Raw genomic sequence first — 21,169 nt, 5'->3', positions numbered from 1 at the left:
AAAAACAAAGTTGAATTTCTGGTCTTTAACATGTATGGTCGTTGCATCCAAGATCACAAGAACTAATCCCACTAACGTATGCATGTGTATCTTAGAATTTTACTATATATGTATATCTATATTCATTCACAACCAAAAATCCCATCACTGCTGACTGTTGCTTTGTGCTTAAACATATTAATTCCAATAACAATAAACATACAATGTATTGTTGAATAAACAGTCAAAAGGTCCCGTGCTACGATTCAGCAAGGATATTCAATCCCGCAACAACAGCTGGACTTACCTCCGTCCGGTGCACGAGGGTGTATGCCCCCGACTCCATGACCTTGTAGATAGCAAGAAAGGGGTCCGACTGGCCGAAGCACCACCAGTTCTTCTTGTCAAGCCCGTGGCCGCTGAACTGAAGCACGACCTCATCCTTCGCGGAGTCGAGTTCCTCTGCCACGACCACGAGGTGGCCAAACCCCGTGTCTCCTGCCGCCTTCACCCCAGACTGGGAGAGAGGCAGCTCCACCTGCGACCGTCAACGCCACTTCTCGCCGATGCCTTCCCCGACACACAACCTACCCCTCCTTGGTGCTCCTGTCTCGTGATTACAGAGCATTCCATCAACCCAACTGTTCATGCATTTCTCATTCACTTTGTTTAGCTGTGTGTCTTGTCTATAGCAAGGGCACATGACTAATGCAATGACACCTCTCACCGATGCCTTCCCTGATACACAGTCCACCCTTCCTCAGTACTCCCTGTCTCATGATTACAGAGCATTCCAACATCTCACTTGTCCACACATTTCCAATTCACTTCGTTTAGCTTTCTCTCTCGTATATATCAAGGTCATTAGAGATGTATGTACAAGACTAACATATGTAACATAATAAAGGGAAATTGAGGAAGATAGAAATTTAACAACTACCGGCAGCATTTTCGTGAAGTGACTTCTGGAAACAGAAATAAGGATTGCTGTACTGGAATAGGCCCGGGCTCCTCTGGAAGGCAAGTCCAGTTTCTTACAACTGCAGCACTTGCGTCATTTGATTAAATTTAGTACACAATTTTAACAATCTCATTACCAGCAGATTTAGATCATGCAGTCTGTACTCCGGGTAATGACAATTTTATAAGCAGCAATGAAAAATATATATATTTTTTATTACAATAAACATTAGAAGAATAAAACTTTTTATGCACTAACCCAAAGAATTTACTCCACGAGAAACAGACATTAGAGGCATTGTAAATAATGAATGTCTCTAAGAAGAGGCCCATTTATGGTTAACTGTTTAGTATGTATTGTCTAATCTAATTTAAATATTTAATAATTTACCTATCTAAAAGGGAAGAAAAGTTAGCAAAACTCTTTGTCAAGGAATAAGACAAACTCAGCTCCTGAGTTATATTATTGGTTGGTTATGTTAATTCATTTTGCACTAAATATTAAGTTTTTTTAAATTCATTTTCCCCACATGGGCAGAACAAGAAGGCACATCATCCTCCTCCTCCAGCTGACTCCTGATGTTTACATATCTAACCCTCAGCTTTCCACATACTACCCTTATCACCCAGTTAGCCTCCTCCCCGCGTCTCGTGGGGAATCCCTCTCTTGGGAGAACTCCGTGTATTATTATGTCCATCCCCTGCCCCCATTTCCTTCTTGCTTCCTTTACAAGCTCTTCTATTTCCTGCTCCATACTATCAAACCCCTCCCTATACATTAAATCATTCGCCCCCCCCTGGATGATTAACGATCTCACTTTTCTCTCACTTCTCATGTTTCTGATTACATCTGTCAAATTTACTATTCTCCTGCCACCCTTAAATATACAATACACCTCCTCCCCAGCTCCCCTAAACCTGACCTCACTCATCATGGAATCCCCAGTCATAAATATCTTTCCTCGTTCTCTCATTTCTGCCCTTTCTCCTGGAATTTCCCTTTGCTCCAGCTGTTTCTCTCCTCTGTGTTGGTGACTCCACACTGCTACTCCCCTCCAGCTCTGCTGCAGCTTTTTCCCTCCCCCTTTCCTCACCCCTATTACTCATGTTCTTACCTGCTTCCAAGCCTCTGTCACCCCTCCCCACCACCTCTAACCAAAAATACCCCTAACCCATTTGTCTGCCGCCCCGTTACTCATTCCCACTAACTCAGATCCACCCCTACTCGTCTCCTCTACTCCTGCCCTGTCGCTTTCCTTCCTCCCCTTTTCTACCCCCCCCCCCCCTCCGCAATGAGGAGCCCTCCCCTTATATCTGACTCAACATCCTTCTCCATCTCTGGTCCCCCACTCCTCTTGCCACATTGCTCACCCCATCTTTCTCAGGTCCTATATGCCTTGCAATACAACCCAACTCTAGTTTTCCCCCTTTCCTACAACAATCTCAATTTTTCCTCAAGTTCCAAACGTTTCTGTCTTTCCTGTCTCCGTCTCTTTCAGCCTACAATCTCTTTAGTATTTTCTCCTTTACCTTCTCCTGCAGCTAGTCTAACACTGCATTTAATACTCAACTTCCATCATCCCAACATTTTTTTTTTGTATCTTTGCTCTGTTTTCATCCTGAACTTGTTTCTGGATGTTAGCCAAGTTACCCTACAGCAATTTCACCATTTGCCCTAGCTGCCACGAAAAACCCAGGCACACTGCGGCTTCCCATTGCGACGTTACCTTGAGTAATCGTGCTCAGACACGAGTATAAAGGAATCATCATCAATGCAATTATATATGCAAATACTCCCAAATTGTATATGTATCCCTGCAGAAAAGGTTTGCAGCAATCAACAGTCAATATTTTTTAACAATCAGTATACAGCTAGACGTCCGGAATTTCAGCTATCCGAGACGAGCAGTGTACGATAACCAGCCAGGTGCAAAGACGTAACTAATAACCCAAAGGGTAAACGAGTTATGATTCTTGATAAAAGCCACATCTTGTAGAAGAAAGAAAAGAATGAATCTTTTGAACGAATCATTACATGAAACTGACTCAAATGAATAGATTCTGTAAAAAGAATCATTCTGCCCATCACTACTACAAACCATTAAACATTAAACGAAACACTATATTACTATATAAGACCCAGGCTGCTCGTCAAGCTTTACATTAACATGTGTACTTACTAAGTCCGTGAGATGTTTATTAGGGGGAAATTCTTTTTCAAACCATGCGGAATATAGTTTCTGTTCTACCCACTGATTTAAAAATAAGTAGCATAAAGGCCTATTTCAGACGGCACTTCTTTAAAAACTTAACATTGGCGCCAAAGTCCTAGTTGAATGGAGCAAACACATACTGTTAGCTTCGTTGTTCTCACAAGAAGAATGTAATGGAGGGTTCGACACTTACTTGCAATGTAGATATTCGTAGAAATTTTGACCAACCTTTATCTATTTGCCAAAACACCCAGTATTTTAATCTACAGAATAAAGCTTGTGGCTCATTGAAGTCATCGGAAATGTGCGCCATAACACGCACACAAATGGGCGTGGCTTCTTGTTCCATGGCATGCCCAATCACCGAGCAGTCTTCCTCGCAATATCCACTATTTAAGTTGCTGACGAAAAAACATAACTTTTGCCAAACAAAAGTGCATCACGCAAGTGCTCACAGTCGAATCCCATCGCATAACGCCGGCACACTCTCACCAAATCACATTCCCCTACTCATCCTTCTGCCCCCTCACCGTTCCCGTCACAAACTATGTGTTCACAAACATATTTTCTTAAAAGACTAGCATCTCATTTGTTTTGTTTTTGACTAATCAGATAACTATAGTATATTTCTTTCAAAAGAATTAATACCATTCTAAAATAATAATATGTTAAAAGTTATATATTAAACATTCTGGTATTTTTCTTGCACAGTGACTACCTACTTAAGCTAACATTTCCAAACTTGCCCACACTCGTAAGTAATTATAAATTAACTTAAAACTTATACAAACAAATACCTCTTAAGATATTTCCTTACAAACTAAACCAAAATAATATAACAAGATAATTTAAATAACTTAAAATCTTAAATAAAAATCTTTTAAAGTCTTATAAAGATATTATAACGTCTTAAAAATTATTAGCTGCAAGTAATATGTGACAGTCGTGGGTTACAAATAGTGTCGATCCAATTATTCTTATTTACATATTTAGCTCCTTCCTGTACGTTTTGGATTGGCATTAGGAGCTTCGACCCGCCAATCCGAGATTAGGGAAATGTACAGATAGAGCTTAACATCCGATTCAAGTTGAGGGGAGTGAAGCCGAAAGGGAAGGGGGATTTTCGTGTACTACACGCCCCAATATGACAACCGTATGTTTACAAATTTATGGGCTCTACTAGTATTGGAAGTTAAATTGGAGAAAAATTTATATGTGGCGTCCATGTTATTGAAGCTGTGTTATGTGCTTGCATGTCCGTGTCAATGTTTCCTCCTTGTATTAACTTTTCTTGTGGGTAATCTAGACTATTTTTTTTAAATGGGGAATCCATAACGGCACATTTTTGATATTATAGTTTAACTTTGCTGCTTGATTAGTATCCTTTTGGGATGAATAAAAAATTTGTATATTAACATTTTGCCACATTCATGGTTGGTGCTGATGTTGGTTCAATCTGATTTGTAGTTTGTCCCTGTTTTTCTTTTTTAAACTGATTCCATACTGCCCCTTTCTGAATTTCAGATGCATGTATACATGTTGAAGAATTTTTCGACTTCTCACATTTCTGTCGGCTATCATTCATACCTATCGCACTGGTCACCATAGTATTGTCGCCTACACCTTTATCCCTTGTACCAATTTCTACGTGTGTATTTAACCTGAACGTATCTACACGAGGTGTTATCTGTTCTCTCTTGTTTTCAATCTTCTGTGACCATGGTTGGTATAATGATGGAGAATAGCTATTATTTTTGCATTCATTTCCTTCATTCAATATGTTAGTTCTATTTTTTTCTAATATGTCATAAAAACAGTTGCTCTTTAATATCTCAAATATTGTGAAACTGGCTGCCTGTGAATTGCAATTGGTACTTAATTGGAAGTTGCGATAAAATCATTAAATCATTCATTCTTCATCCTCATGTTGCTGTCCATGTACCTTGTACGCTAGTGCATTTTACTAATGAGTGCTTCCAAACTTTTATTTCTTTTAGGGTTGAATTTCTCAGTGAGAAGTTGTATTCTTAAATAACCTTGTATTCATGCATTCCACAACTATGTAAAGAAAATTTTCCTAAAAGTATCATAATCACTGATCTTTTCTCGTAACAGTTCCCACCAAAAATATGCAGAATATTTTAGACAGTTCCCACACATTTCAGCTTTTCTCCTTCAGTTAACCCCAAATAAATTTCAATAATCCTCGAATTTTCATAAGAACCCATTCGGATTTTCACTACTTTTTCCTGTGTTATGTTGGGACCTCATCTAACCACCTTTTAGCTGAGTGACGCATCACGGTAAGTGTGTTAGTTGCCATCTGTATATATTTCTTGTTGCGTTTATGTTAAATCTTCTCTAATTTGACTATTTTACATTGTCAGTCTGTTAAGTGTAGTACTTAAAATTAGTACAATACTTGCAATTTTTTTTTCTGTTCTTTCCTGATTTGTTTTTGTTTTTCCTCCATCTCCTGTTCTCTCCTGATCAATTTTTTCCTCTTTCCCTGTTCTCTCCTGAAACAGTTCTGGGAAATATCGCACATGAGTGGTCAATTCATATTACACATTTGGATTCATTGTCTGCAGTCTTTTGAAAAGGCTTTCTGTATTTATAGGAATGCCAAATAATTAATCCCTAAAACATAGACAGCATTTTTTTTAAACCTAAATGTACCTACCGCACACTTTCTATAAGGCTCATAAAATTATTTTACGAACAAAATAAGTACACATTTGTTTCCCACTAGAAATATTTAGCCATAAGCCAGTTATTAACTTTTGAATTTAATTGTATTAATTTTTTTACATCCAAAAGCATACCCTCGCCGTAAAACCCATAATAAAAACACATCGGTGCGTGGCAGCCAAGTAGGTTAGAAGTAAGATATAAATATACGTAAGTGATTGAGGAATAAGAATGACTAAGAATCTGTGCAAGTGAGCAAATGTGCAAGTATACAAGTGCGCAAATATTCAAGTAAGCGATTGTGCTATAATGCAAACATGTCATTGAGCACCTCACTCCTCAGCCCCATTCCCCTATCCGCTTTTGAGTGCTACACTCCTGATCATTGCACTTTTTGTCACCCTCTAAGCGTTACGCTGTTGTTAAGCTGATTACACATTGCCTCGACTTACTTTACCGGCTGTAAAAAAGTTCAGACTCAAAAATTTTAAATAATTGTTACATCACATAAATAAATACTGTTACGTTCATTTTGACATTTAAATGGTAGTACAAGTTTCAATCACTTCTTAATGAACTTTCTATTATGAGAAAGTTAATTGGAACACTTATGCCAATTTCTTCAAACAGCTGTAGCGTAGCAACTATAGAACTGATCTGAAGAACACAATTACATGCAGTTACGGGTTTAAGGCCAGTCTACAATTACAATGCCCTAAATTGTGTCCAGTGGACACTAATCGCTAATTGTTTCACGTGTCCCTCTGATGTAATAGGTGGTGTGGGCGATGGTCCAAATCCCCCCCGGTCCGAATACATTGGTAAACTTCAACTTTTTGTCCCAATCTGTGACCTTTAGTAGCACAGAAGAACACTTGTGATATTTGCTGTTTCCGGATCCAGTTTCAAAAAAATGAACATAAAATAACGGACAATGTGGTAGGAGCAGAAAACCAAGAAGACCAATACCAAATATTAAATAGTGCTGTTTGTTTGCAACTGGTATTTTTCAAAGGCCAAAAACTCATATTCATTTTTGGCAGTCTGAACTCCCACAACGTTTACAGCTTAAATAAATATTCAAAACATCTGCGTACTCATTATTTACAACACGAAAAAAATCGAAAAATACTTATTTTGGCACTACATATTTACTGCGGTCTGATAACTACTTTATAAATCAGTATAATCATACTTCACAATTGTAGACATGGCAGTTTTCCATGCTACAAAGTGAGGTCATTCAGGATATAGACACGGGCTGCCCACAGGTTTGGACTGTTGTAGACGAGCCTTCACTGTTGGGTGATAGGAGGAGGATGAGGAACGGGCGAAGCGGCAACAAGGCAATTCCTTCCCGCTGCCTCCATGCTGTTATCGCTTCTGTCCCAACCGCTGAAGCTTATCATATTACCAGCGTGCAGTGCAGTCTATACATCAGGCGCTGCCAAAACATACATTTTAAAAATTAATTTTTGCTTATAGGCCTATATATAAAGAGATATAATGCAGTCACCCTGGAGATATGAACAAGGTCGCTATGTGATTTTTTACACGGTAGAACATACTGCCTGAAAATTGTGACAGAACGAAACTAAACATCGCATTATCAATTTTTTTAAAAAAATTGGTTTACGAAGCGACCTATATGCTTACAATATCTACAATTTGATGTTTATTTGACAGTTCTATAATAAAAACTAACCAAATGATGTTTTTAAGTTTAACATGTACATCCCTATTTTGCCAATTGGCTAGCACGGACGTGAACCGAGCCCTTAAATTTAGTTTATTATTATGGTAATGCCAATGAGTAATTATTTCTGTAAAATCCATTGATGAATATGAAAATGCTCTAGAATTTTACGAGGCTTATGTATGTTGCCTCTAACAGGGTGGCCACTCTTCTGGGATAATAAAATTCCTGGTTTTTTCCAGGTTTTTTCAAGGGTGGTTTTTATCAATATTTGCATACAATTAGCATTTTTGTTACACAAAGCACACACATATGATGTTTTATTGGCGTTAAACAATAGACAACTTAACTATAGGCTTAAAAATTAAATCAATGAACTTGCTTAAAACAAAACCTACCACCAACAAAAAATTTATAATCTCACGTCACAAAAAATTCTTGACACCAAACGCACGTGTTTTGCCTTTCTTGCGTGGCTGGCTAATGCTGTTCTTCCCATCCATGCTACCGATATTGATTTTAACATTACACAAATTGCAAATAGCGTGTGTCCTGCACTTTGGATCTTTCTCCACCCATTCAAACTCTTCCGTATATTTGTCATTGTACGTGGTGACCGAACTCGTTGACATTTTGATAGTCTGCGCCAATTACATGTTAGATTAAAAAATTCAAAACAACGTCCCGCACGTCTAAGCTTTTAAAAAAACTCGAGAAAAGTATCCGTGATACCGTGACGCAACAACATGAGCGCAAAGTAGAAACAAATATACATACAAAACTAGTGCTACCAACACGCCGTGCAAGAAATTACTACCACCCTACAACAACATATTCAACCAAAATGCTGTTGCTTTGAATACAGAAACATAATAAGTATGGTAGTCTGAATTGTTAACGGTTTCTTACGTACTACAAAAGTTTTTAAATGCAATATATACAAATTAACTTTCACAAAATATAGCACACGAGCACACTGTCGTGCTTCGACAGGTGGTGAACGTGCTCATTTAACAGCTGTATGTTATTGCGATCGTTACTTCATAAAAAAATTCCCGGTTCTAATAAAAATTCCTGGTTGATTCCAGGTATTCCTGTTTTTTTTTTTAAGAAATCCTGGCTATTTCCCGTATTTCCCGAATTTCCGGTTGGCTGGCCACCCTGCTCTAATCTTGATGTTTAAAGGCAGTAAATTAAATAAAATCTTTGGTATCAAATTATTATTTTGGTTCTGTGTATTGTCTGTTACCAATAAAAATTCATATAACTGGACTAGCCCAGAAAATTGGAGAGTAAACCAGTTATGGCATAAAGCAAGAAACCATTCCATCAACAGTCAGTCAATCACCTAGAGTGATAACTCTACCATTACCACTAAAACATCATGCTCCAAGTAAAACACAGGCCACATACCTTCCCGCTGGATATGATCTGTGCTAATGTGCACACTGCGGCACCCAAGAAGTCATGGTCTCGCAGGTCCGAGCTCGTCGAGTCTGTATCGTACACTTCGAACCTCAGGTATTGCTGCTCCTCGAAGCAGTACGACATAACCGGCTTCGACACAAACACAGGGTCGTGGCATTCGTTGATCACTTCCGTGCGATGGTATTCCACCCAGCGGTCCTCTCCAAATGGCCGGATGTAAGTGATGCACAGTGGATCCGACTTGGATAAGATATCTTTACACATGAGTGATCTGAAAATAGCATTTTTCATTTGTACCTACTGGTCTCCAAAACCAGTAGGTGCAAGGAACAATTGAAATAATCAGTTTCACACTTCTTACACACCATCCTAAAAAAATTCTATAAGATTCTCTTAAATGGTAATGTATTCAATAATCATGTCTAAATGGTTCATATACCTAGTACCTACATTTTCTATAACCAAACTAACAGAATATCTCCAGTGGTGTAAAGAACAATGCAAACTTCCACCCATATTAGAGTCTTAAACTAAAATATTAGGCTAGACAAAATTTAAATTTTTAATGCAACTAACCTAATCTAATTGATCATTCTAAATGTTTAACTTAAGTTCTCCAAAACATAAACACAAGGACCCACACTGTAAAGCAAAAAAATTGTCAATGCACAGGTATTGTAATATAACATATAAAAGGTTGACGACAGTCGTCGTACCCTCCCAGATACAGAGGCCGTACCTGGCCACCGACGCGGGCCTGAGGGGGCCTGTTTTCCCCCCCAGTGAACCCCAGTGTGTGCGACGGCCAGGGACGCACCCGCGTGCGCCCTAGCATGCCAACGAGTGTTTTTTCTATGTGACTTTATCTTTTATTTCAGTGTGTATATATTTGTAAACGATTAAGGGATTTGAATGTGTGTAATTAACTTATTTTATTTATTATTCATTGTGCAAGTTCGCTGTGTAATTAATGTCTCGTGTATGTCTTTGTAAATAATTCAATAACTTTTTCTGAAGTGTTTCGCCGTAGTATGTAATTGCAGCCTGGCGCGCCGCGGGACGGAGCTCTCTCCCACGCCGGCCGATTTTCCCCTCCCTCCCCGCCACCCGCGGGCGCCGGCCCGCGGGCGAGCGGGGAGAGGCAGTCGCGTCCTGGTCTCGAGCGGAGACAGACGTGTTCGTTGCTCCGCGAGCCGCGCACGTTGCGCTCGGGATTGAACGTTCGCTCAGTCCGCAGTCGGTCACGGCAGCTGAGCTGCCACCGCGGATCAGCTTAGCATTGTTAACTTACGAGTCATCGGGAGACGTGTCTAGCGGGCAGTTTCTACAACGCGAACGTGGTGCTACGAGTCTCTGAACTTTTCGCCGTCCACGGAACATTACGTAACGGGCCGCGTATGTACAGCGTTCCGTCTTCGGGCCCTTTCTCACTGGGTCAGCCTAGCATTAATAAACTTTACGATTCGCGCCGAAACGTATTTGAGAACCGCCCCGTCATCAGGGAGTCCGTGTCGCCGTGGTAGGGCACTTGTTCCGCGACGGTTCCGCCAGGCTGCGGCAGGACTTTATAAGCGTTAATAAAAGACGGCTCGTGAAATTCGTTAATGCCGTGTTCTGCTTGCGACAACCTACCAACATTCCTCGCAATCACTTCACTCTCCCTCCAGGTCCCGCCTTTCCCGGTCCCGGCCACGTTGGCCTGGACCCACACCTCTCCGACGAGGGCAGTACGGGCATAACAGGACATTTATTTCAACGGGAAAACGGGGACCTGAAGCCGAGGGACGTCATTTGGCGCCCAACTAGTGTGGCCGTAAGCATACGCAAGCGCACGCAAGCGCACGCAAGCGCACGCAAGCGCGCAGGTGCAGGACAGAACGGAAGCAGGTGCGGCTGCGCGGCGTGGGAGCGGCTCGAATTCGAGACGTCGCGCCGGCGCGCCGGCGGGAGATAACGCAGCGCGGGAACGGCGCGAACACGAGACGTTTCGGCGAGAGATAGCGCGTCGTGGGGGACAGAAATACAAGACGGCGGTGCAGCGGTATCCCGGACTGAAGATAACGCGCTGGGGAGGATCGTATTGTATTACTGGGGGAGATTGTGTTCACGATCCGCGGATCAGTAGCACAGGAGGACAGGATGGCGTGGAAACAGGCGGGACAAGAAAGATACGATCTAATGAGTTTCGAAACGGACTTGTGTGAGGAGGGAGACTCCGCGAAAATGGACGTAAAAAACGAGGTTTGCGGGTCCGGCGGCGCGGCCGAGGGCGCAAACAGCACGGACAGCACAGTTGAGGACAGTAAACGGGAACAGGGGGACAGGCACGCGGACGCAGATGGGCCGGTAGTGCGGTACGTGAGCACGCAGTTTGAGTTGCCAGAGTTTGCGGGGAGAGACAACGAGGACCCGCGGGAGTTTTTGCGGGAGTGTGAACACCTCCTAAAACTGTACGAAGTGCGACGGGCGGAGTGGACGCCGCGAGTGGCGGGACAGCTCCGCGGCGAGGCAAGGAACTGGTGGTCAATGGCCGGGAGTTTTGATACCGAGTGGGGACATTTTGTGCGCCAAGTCAAAACTAGGTTTGATAACGATCAGGCGCGGGCAATGTGTTTGCGGACATTTTATTGCCGAAACCAGGAGGAGGACGAGAGTGCAGAGCAGTTCATTTACGAGAAGTTACGCATGTTCCGCCGATTGGGGACAAGTGGGGACGTGAGTGCGGCGTTGCCAACCATTGTCGAACAATTGCTGCCAGAGTTTCGCCCCTTCATGAGGACGGCTGCTGGTCGTGACACGGAGGAGTTCGTGGCCCTCGCCCGCGTGATCGAACGTGACATGTCGCAGTGGAGGACGGCACTCAGGGGCGCGAGAGCTCCCCGTGCTCGCTCGGGGCCGCGAGGGGTCACCGTCACAGAGGTCACGGACAGTGACTTGACCGTGGTGAGCTACGCCGGCGGCGCGGGACCGCGCAGGACAACAGACCGCGGTGGCACCAGGGAATGCCCGGAACCAGCTGCGACAGGAGGAGGACGTCACGAGCGGACAGATACGAGAGAGAGGGACGAACGTCCGCCGCGATGCCGTTTTTGCCCGGACGCGTACCATTGGCATCGCCTCTGCCCCACCAGAGCCGCGTGGGAGGAGGCGCGCGAAGGCAACACGTCGCAGGCGGGAAACGCAGGACCGGGGGCGGAGGGACAACTGGGTGCCGCTCCCCGGCCCGCCAGCCACCGGCAGTCCCAGTAACTGACAGAACACGTCGACCACCACCGGCGCCTACCGCACTAACGTCCTGTATGCCGCCGGGAAGCAGGGGACAACGGGACTACTCCTCATCAGCTGTCCCCATGCCGAGGCAACTGCGGGGACAGCTGACTGCCGGCGCCACCACCGCGGCCCTGAGGCCGGGTATACCAGGGCCGGACCAGCCGCCTCGTCGACACGCCGTCGACGGGGTGGACAACCAGAGCGTCAGCGCAGGCGTCCCGCCGGCCATCTCCGGGCAGGGACAGCTGACTGCCGGCGCCACCACCGCGGCCCTGAGGCCGGGTGTACCAGGGCCGGACCAGCCGCCTCGTCGACACGCCGTCGACGGGGTGGACAATCAGAGCATCAGCGCAGGCATCCCGCCGACCATCTCCGGGCAGGGACAGCTGACTGCCGGCGCCACCACCGCGGCCCTGAGGCCGGGTATACCAGGGCCGGACCAGCCGCCTCGTCGATACGCCGTCGACGGGGCGGACAACCAGAGCATCAGCGCAGGCATCCCGCCGGCCATCTCCGTGCAGGGACAGCTGACTGCCGGCGCCACCGCCGCGGCCCTGAGGCCGGTTATACCAGGGCCGGACCAGCCGCCTCGTCGACCTGTCGTCGACGAGGTGGACCACCGGAACGTCAACACGTCGGCGCCGGAGCGAGCCGCGGACCTCGCCGCGAGTTCCCCACGCCCGGACGGCCAGGTGGCCGGGGGCGGTGGGGGACAGACGACTGCACAGCTGGGGCAGGTCGGCCCCGAGGAGCCGGAGCTGCTGCGAATTCCTGTCCGCGCTAACGGGCGGGAGATGCTGGCCCTGGTGGACACCGCCGCCAGCCGAACCTACATCGCGGCCCACCTGGTGGGAGCGGAGGCAGTGACACCGCGGAGGGAGCTGGTGCAGCTGGCCACCAGGGATGCCGTCGTTGCAGCAGGGGGCATCACTCAGGTAACAATGAGCATCGTTGGTCACGTTAGCCACGTCGAGGCCTGGGTGGTCCCCGAGCTCCGCGAGGGGCTGATTCTGGGGGTCCCATGGCTGCACGAGGTCGACGCCACCGTGGAAGTACGAGCTGGCCGGATGCACTTCGGCACCCAGGGGCGCTGGACGGTGTACGGCGTGCACCAGGTTCCCCCCAGTCCCCCTCAGTCAGTCATTCGCCTAGAAGACCTTCAGCACGGTGTTCCAGAGGAGTACGTCGATGTCATCAACCATGTCCTCACCTCTCAGGCACAGGTATTTGCGGCCGCGGACCGGCTACGACGGACAAACGTGACGGAGCACCGGATACCGATGGTACCGCACCGCCCTCCCTTTGAGAAGGTATACGGATTTGGCATCCGGGAACGGGAGGCCATACAGACTCAAATTGACGAGATGTTACGTGACGGGGTAGTGGAACCCAGCACCTCCCCGTATAACTCACGGGTGGTGCTGGCCACCAAGAAAGACGGAAGTCTACGCTTTTGCGTAAACTTCAAGGCGATAAACAAACTGACCATTCCCGCCCCGCCCCCGCAGATCAATATCACAGACGCACTGGCAGGACTGGGGGACGCCACTATTTTCACGACACTAGACTTAAAATCAGGCTACTGGCAGGTGCCGGTATGTCTGGAGGACCGCCCTAAGACGGCATTTACGGCACCAGACGGTCGACGTTACCAGTTCTGCGCCATGCCGTTTGGTCTCATGGACGCCCCTGCCACGTTCCAGGCCCTGATGGTACGTGTTCTGGATGGGTACATTGGTGAGTTCGCCAGTGCCTATCTGGACGACGTTATCATCTGGTCCAGGACGTGGGAGGAACACGCGCACCATCTGGCATTGGTGCTAGAACGTATGGCCAGACACGGACTGACGTGCGCCCCAAAGAAATGCCACATTGGGGCCACGGAAATAGAGTTCCTAGGACACATAGTGACGGCGGAGGGGTGCCGCCCCCGACCTGAGCAGTTGGAGCTAATAGAGGGAAAGGGGGCACCGAAGACCAGGAAGCAGCTCCAGAAGCTGCTGGGGCTGCTCAACTGGCTGCGGTCCTTCGTCCCCGACTTCGCCACGGTGACGGCCCCGATGACGGACCTACTGTCGCCGAAGACTAAGTTCCGGTGGACCCCCGCCGCGGACGAGGCCTTGCGACAGGTGAAGCGCCGGTTCAGGAACTGTCACACGCTCTCACGCCTGGTGCCCAGCCGCCCCATCTTCATCCAGACGGATGCGAGTCAGGAGGGGATGGGGGCGGTGTTGTACCAGATGGATGACCGGGGCGAGAGGCGCGTGATCGAGTACGCCAGCGCCAAGTTTGGGCAGGCTGAGCGGAAGTATCACGTGAATGAGCAAGAGTGCCTTGCGGTGGTCTGGGCCCTACAGAGGTACCGTCACCACGTCGAGGGCCGCTCATTCACGCTGAGAACCGACAGCCAATGCCTCCGCTGGTTGGACTCCGCTCAGGGCCGGAAGTCTAAGTTCACTCGGTGGGCCATGCTGATCCAGGAATTCTCGTTCACGGTCGAGCACATTCCTGGACGTGAAAATCAGTTGGCCGACGAGTTGTCCCGGAATCCGGACCCTGAGAATGAGTTCCACGACGACCAGGGCTGGGAGGAAGTGCTCCTCCCTGAGCGTGAGCGCGGGGTAGAGGACTCGGTGCCGCGACCGTGCGCGTTGTACGCGCTGACAAGCCCCACTGCTCCTGCACCTGACGCGCGACCCGAGACTATGACTGACCTGCTGGCGTGGGTCCACGCGGCGCAACTCCGGGACCCCGACACCCGGACCCGACTGACAGAGTGTGGGGAGGGGGTGATACCGGGCTGCCGGAGCCTGAACGGGGCGCTCCAGACCAGGGGGGCTCACAGGTCGAGCGGGTGGCGGACCCACGTGCCGCCCGAGGCCAGGCGCTGGGTCCTGAGCTACCTGCATGACCACCCCCTGGCGGGACACCCGGGCGCGGAGCAGACGCTGCGTGAGGTCAGACGGACGTTCCGCTGGCCTGGCGACGCGGCAGAAGTAAGACGCTACGTGCGGGCCTGCCTGCGTTGCCAGGAGCGGAAGTCCAGGCGACCCGACGGCAAGGAGCAGCAGGTCCCACGACGGCCCCGGAATCCCTTCCACACTGTGGCGGTGGATATTATGGGGCCGTATCCTCGCACGTCCCGTGGTCGGCGATTCATTGTTGTGGTCACGGATGTCTTCACCCGCTGGGCGGAGGCGTTCGCAGTACCAAACGTGAAGGCCGGCACCGTGATTGCCCTGCTCGAGCGCGAGTTCTTCCCGCGATACGGGTACCCCGCGGTCCTGCTGACGGACAACGGGGTGCAGTTCACGGGGAGAAGCTGGCGAGTGTCCTGCGCGGGTTGGGGGGTGGAGCATCACACGACGCCCACCTACCATCCGCGCGCGAATCCGACCGAAAGGCGGAATCAGGACATTAAAACTCAGCTGCGCATCCGGTTGGACGAGGACCACACCAAGTGGGACCTGCACCTGCCGACGCTGCTGTTTTGCCTGCGCCGTCGGACGAACGCGGTCACGGGCCATTCCCCCGCTGAACTGGTGCAGGGCCGGAACCTCGCCCTGCCCGGGGAAGCGCGCGCAACCCCCGACTTGCACAACATGACCACGGACGATCTGCGCGAAGACGCCCGACGTCGCCAAGCTGACTACCTGACTAGACGTACGCCGCAGACGCACCAGCCCCCAGCACGACTAGAGCCTGGCCAGCAGGTGTTTGTTAAGTGTCATCACCTGTCGGCTGGCGAGCGGGGCTTTTGCGCCAGTCTGGCTCCTAAGTGGGCGGGGCCACAGGAGATCGTAGACAGACTGGGCACCACCTCGTACCTCGTGCGTCGCGCCGACGGACGGACAACTAAGGTGCACAGGGACGACATTCGACTGATAGGCGACCCGCACGACGAGTACGACCACGACGACAGCGGACCAGTGGACGGTGACGAGGCCGAGGATGACGTCACCGAAGGTGTACTGGCCGACCTCGGCGCCCCTGTGGTGGTACCGCCGGAGCCGGACCTGGGACGTCGACGGGGACACGCCCACCCCAGGTCACTGCGGGGGGTTGGCAGGGACGTTGACAGGGACGACGACACACGGGACGGGACCGATGACAACGTCGCAGTAGGAGTCCTGGTCGACCTCGATGACCCCGTGGTGACGCCACCGGAACCGGATCAGGGACGTCGACGGGGACACGCCTACCCCGGGTCACGGCGAGTGGCAGGCGAGAACGCTGACGGGGACGGTGACACACGGGACAGGACCGATGACAACGTCGCAGTAGGAGTCCTGGTCGACCTCGGTGACCCCGTGGTGACGCCACCGGAGCCGGATCAGGGACGTCGACGAGGACACGCCCACCCCAAGTCACTGCGGGGGGTTGGCAGGAACGTTGACAGGGACGACGACACCTGGGGCCCGACACATGGACGGGCCCCCACGACGACACCGACTCAGCCTCCTACGGGGGGACAGCAAAAGGGGAACGGTGGTTGGCAACTGGCAAGAGGGGGCGGGGAACGGACGCCCGTCAGAAGGGGCGGAAGGGGTCCGCGTGGCGCAAGCATGGCAGAGCTGGAGCGCTTCGTGGACCGGGTGCTCCCGCCTGATGACGTCAGCGCCTACGCCAACGACACTGATGGACCACTCATCGAGGACGTAACACATGACAACACTGCTCAGGGCGACCTGGTCGACCTGAGTGAACCAGTGGTGACGTTGCCGGAGCCTACCCAGAGACGTGGACGGAGGTACGTCCACTCCTGGGAACGGCGGGTGACGGGGACGGACGTGAGCAAGGACGTGACAGACGGGGTAACGGTCCGGCTCCTCAGTGGGGAGGGCGATGTCGACAGGGCCCAGCAGGTGGTCCTGGACTTGCCTTCCGGGGAGCCGAGGATGACCGCTCACGCGGGGAGGGGACCGGCGTTGCGCCGGTCCACGCGTGAGAAGACGGCCCCCCACTACCTCCGGGACTACGAGTGGGGGAGTCAGCGCAAACCCCGCGACGTAAGACAAACGACCGACGGGGGGTTACGCTGCAGCGTGATGCAGCTCCTGCCCCAGTTTGCCCGACCCGGACGGAATGACGTGACGAGCTCCGACGACCAGACAAGTGGCCGGACGCGGACGCGGCTGCCGGTCTAGGTCGGCGTCGGGGGCCAGGACGGCCTCGGGAGAGGGGGGGCATATGACGACAGTCGTCGTACCCTCCCAGATACAGAGGCCGTACCTGGCCACCGACGCGGGCCTGAGGGGGCCTGTTTTCCCCCCCAGTGAACCCCAGTGTGTGCGACGGCCAGGGACGCACCCGCGTGCGCCCTAGCATGCCAACGAGTGTTTTTTCTATGTGACTTTATCTTTTATTTCAGTGTGTATATATTTGTAAACGATTAAGGGATTTGAATGTGTGTAATTAACTTATTTTATTTATTATTCATTGTGCAAGTTCGCTGTGTAATTAATGTCTCGTGTATGTCTTTGTAAATAATTCAATAACTTTTTCTGAAGTGTTTCGCCGTAGTATGTAATTGCAGCCTGGCGCGCCGCGGGACGGAGCTCTCTCCCACGCCGGCCGATTTTCCCCTCCCTCCCCGCCACCCGCGGGCGCCGGCCCGCGGGCGAGCGGGGAGAGGCAGTCGCGTCCTGGTCTCGAGCGGAGACAGACGTGTTCGTTGCTCCGCGAGCCGCGCACGTTGCGCTCGGGATTGAACGTTCGCTCAGTCCGCAGTCGGTCACGGCAGCTGAGCTGCCACCGCGGATCAGCTTAGCATTGTTAACTTACGAGTCATCGGGAGACGTGTCTAGCGGGCAGTTTCTACAACGCGAACGTGGTGCTACGAGTCTCTGAACTTTTCGCCGTCCACGGAACATTACGTAACGGGCCGCGTATGTACAGCGTTCCGTCTTCGGGCCCTTTCTCACTGGGTCAGCCTAGCATTAATAAACTTTACGATTCGCGCCGAAACGTATTTGAGAACCGCCCCGTCATCAGGGAGTCCGTGTCGCCGTGGTAGGGCACTTGTTCCGCGACGGTTCCGCCAGGCTGCGGCAGGACTTTATAAGCGTTAATAAAAGACGGCTCGTGAAATTCGTTAATGCCGTGTTCTGCTTGCGACAACCTACCAACATTCCTCGCAATCACTTCACTCTCCCTCCAGGTCCCGCCTTTCCCGGTCCCGGCCACGTTGGCCTGGACCCACACCTCTCCGACGAGGGCAGTACGGGCATAACAGGACATTTATTTCAACGGGAAAACGGGGACCTGAAGCCGAGGGACGTCAAGGTGATTTCTCATAAACCAGTAAGAATTTATAAATGCTATTTTTTGGCAATTAGAGGAACGTCTTAAGTATTTGAAAAAAATATGTTTTGAGTTTTTATTTTTTCATGTACGGAAAAGCAGTGACGCAAGAATTTTACCGGACAAGAAAAAGGGCTGTGATTGTTAACAATTGCTGCTTTTCCAGAGAAAATTGCTATTATGGGTACTACTAATTTGGTTTTTATTATCCAGCAAACCAGAAATAACAGCAAAATAAAGTCAATACACAGCCAAACACCAAAATGGAAGTCAATACATGCCAAACTCTGCATAATACAGAAATGCAGCGAAATGCCCTCAATTACCGCATTATAGGTATTAAAAAATATAATTTATTTCATAAATATTTAGTTTAGGTTTTTATTTAAAAACTTATAATGTTATGTAGGCTACTAAGTTAGAAACATTTTTTAGTTTTTATCTATGGTTTTCTCAAAGTTAAGTAAATAAAAGCAGTCTCTGAAACCATGCAGAGAAACATCCCAAGAAATGGTATAATATTTTGGGCTTTTAATATTGAATAATGATTTATGGTATATTGTTTTAGTTGCAATTTTGTATTTAGCTTACTCTCAACAATTTATGTATGTAGTATTGTTTAATGTAAAAATTTAAAGTGTCTTACCACGAATCGTGATTTTTTTATATATTTTTTTTATTTATATTTGTAACATGCTCACCAACAGTTGGAAACTTTTTAGGTGGGCCCGACATACGAAGAAAAAAAAGTAGCAGTCATGGGGACTGTCGACAGAAATGAAAACTTAAAACTTTGTTTTTAAATGTGTAATATGACATCATCTCTACGTCAAATGTACATAAAAAAATTATTTTGGTATTATATCAGTATGATGTCAGCATGATATCATTTATCCTTACATCATATTTTAGTCACAGCAGATGTCAGTGGTATGTCAAAATTACGTAAAAATTAATTATCATGATTGAAATTGAATATTTGAATTGAAAATTGAAAATACTGTCAAATATTAGTAATGGTAGCTTAGGAATTACCAATTTAAGATGTAGCTATCCTGAGCTAACCACCCATTCACACTTATTCACAGTATTTTATATTTAGCTATACTAACCTATTATCTTTGAAAGATTTGTGCAATGGGAGTGCATGACTTGATGTAAGTTATACTAACCTAACTAACCATCCTCATTATTTTTAAGTATTTTTAATGGAGCTAACCTAATCTAAACTACCATTATCACAATGTAACAAATTTGTAATTTTTATACTGAACATGCAAATGCCTCGAAATGTTAGGTTTGCCAATTCTGATTCTCCATGTATAAGAACGTTAAAAAAATGGTGAAGGCTGCATCAATGTAACAGTATTATAATGTAAGCTATAAACGGTCATTTCTCAAAAACCAGTTGAAATAAAAAGATGCCACTTTCAAGGTAAATACTGGAACGTCTCTAGTTATCGAAAAAAAGTATTTTCTGAATTTAAATATTGATTTCTGAAATAGCCGCGACGTAAGAATAATATCTCTGGTTTTGTTCCCAGACATTTATCGTAAATACGGCTTAAAACCGGGTCGGGCAGAGGTGTGAAATGCGGTCAAGTCGTAGTTTAGAAACACATTTTCAAAAAATAAATAACCATATGTACGGATGTATTTAATCTTTTCAAAGTATCACCCGTACCTTTACAATTACTAGGTAAATCAGCTGTTTGGGAATAATTAAAGTTATGAGAAGAAAATTGGGGCGTTGCCTAACCTCTTACCTACAAGATAATGACAATTCTACTTCTGTTGTAGGAATTGCAGCAGATCCAGGTGTGAAGTTAGACATGTTTTACTTATTTCTACAAATTTAAGAACAAATTATTTTAAAAGTAATGTATGAAAATATACACATTGCAGTCAAGGAAAACTGTAAACAAATATAAAAACACGATATTAGTAATACAACATGTAGCCAACAAAGAAAAATATTTCAAATTTAAAGTAAACTTAAAAAAACATTCCAAAAGAACATTTAAATAAACTAATATAATAATAAACAGCATTATTACAATTTATTATAGCAAAGTTAAGTTAACTTATCTATAATTTAAATAAGTACTTTAAAATACTTAAAATACGCTCAAAAATTAAACATAAAAAGTGTAACGACTTAACGGTGTGTAAAAAATTAAAAATAAATTTAAATTTCATTCTGCTTTTTGCATTTAGGGTACGTCTAGTCAGGAGTTGGGAAATAGGATTTAAAAGTGATTCCACAATGCCAAATGCTACATTTCAGACAATGTTTTGGGCGTATACTAATTTGACGCAGGCCATTGTCTGAGGTAAAAAACCAGTTAACATATAAACCTGAAGACATGGCCACCCCCTGTGTGTGTGTGTGTGTGTGTGTGTGTGTGTGTGTGTGTGTGTGTGTGTGTGTGTGTGTGTCAGTAACGAAGGATGATAAGTGCGATGCACATTGGTGTTTTTAGCTCCATATCTCCTCTTAATTGCAAGGCTCTGAAAAAGGAAGCAGACTTCTCGTCGTGCACAAGATTTGCATGTCAGCAACTCGCTGCATGTCTCCAGACGCGCGCTGCCGTCACCAGTCGTAAGTTAGTTGGCGATATAGGTACTA

The 21,169-nt window shown here is 47.5% G+C and overlaps 1 protein-coding gene across 2 annotated transcripts in view; it reads right to left on the bottom strand.

The window, feature by feature from the left end:
- Positions 1-20,526, bottom strand: part of LOC134530618 (copine-8-like) — a 49,398-nt gene extending 28,872 nt beyond the window's left edge. The window contains exons 1-3 of one of the 2 annotated variants that reach the window (XM_063365615.1): positions 20,307-20,526; positions 8,953-9,238; positions 287-517 (exon numbers count right to left, since the gene is read on the bottom strand). In XM_063365615.1, the coding sequence (XP_063221685.1) occupies positions 287-517; positions 8,953-9,238; positions 20,307-20,374 (585 nt within the window). In that variant the 5' untranslated portion in view covers positions 20,375-20,526. The remainder of the gene's footprint in view (positions 1-286; positions 518-8,952; positions 9,239-20,306) is intronic. The other variant, XM_063365616.1, reaches the window with a different exon arrangement.
- Between the last annotated feature and the right edge of the window lie 643 nt (positions 20,527-21,169).

Source organism: Bacillus rossius, chromosome 3 (assembly GCF_032445375.1).
Source record: "Bacillus rossius redtenbacheri isolate Brsri chromosome 3, Brsri_v3, whole genome shotgun sequence".
Lineage (NCBI taxonomy): Eukaryota > Metazoa > Arthropoda > Insecta > Phasmatodea > Bacillidae > Bacillus > Bacillus rossius.
This window is presented reverse-complemented; position numbering and strand designations above follow the sequence as displayed.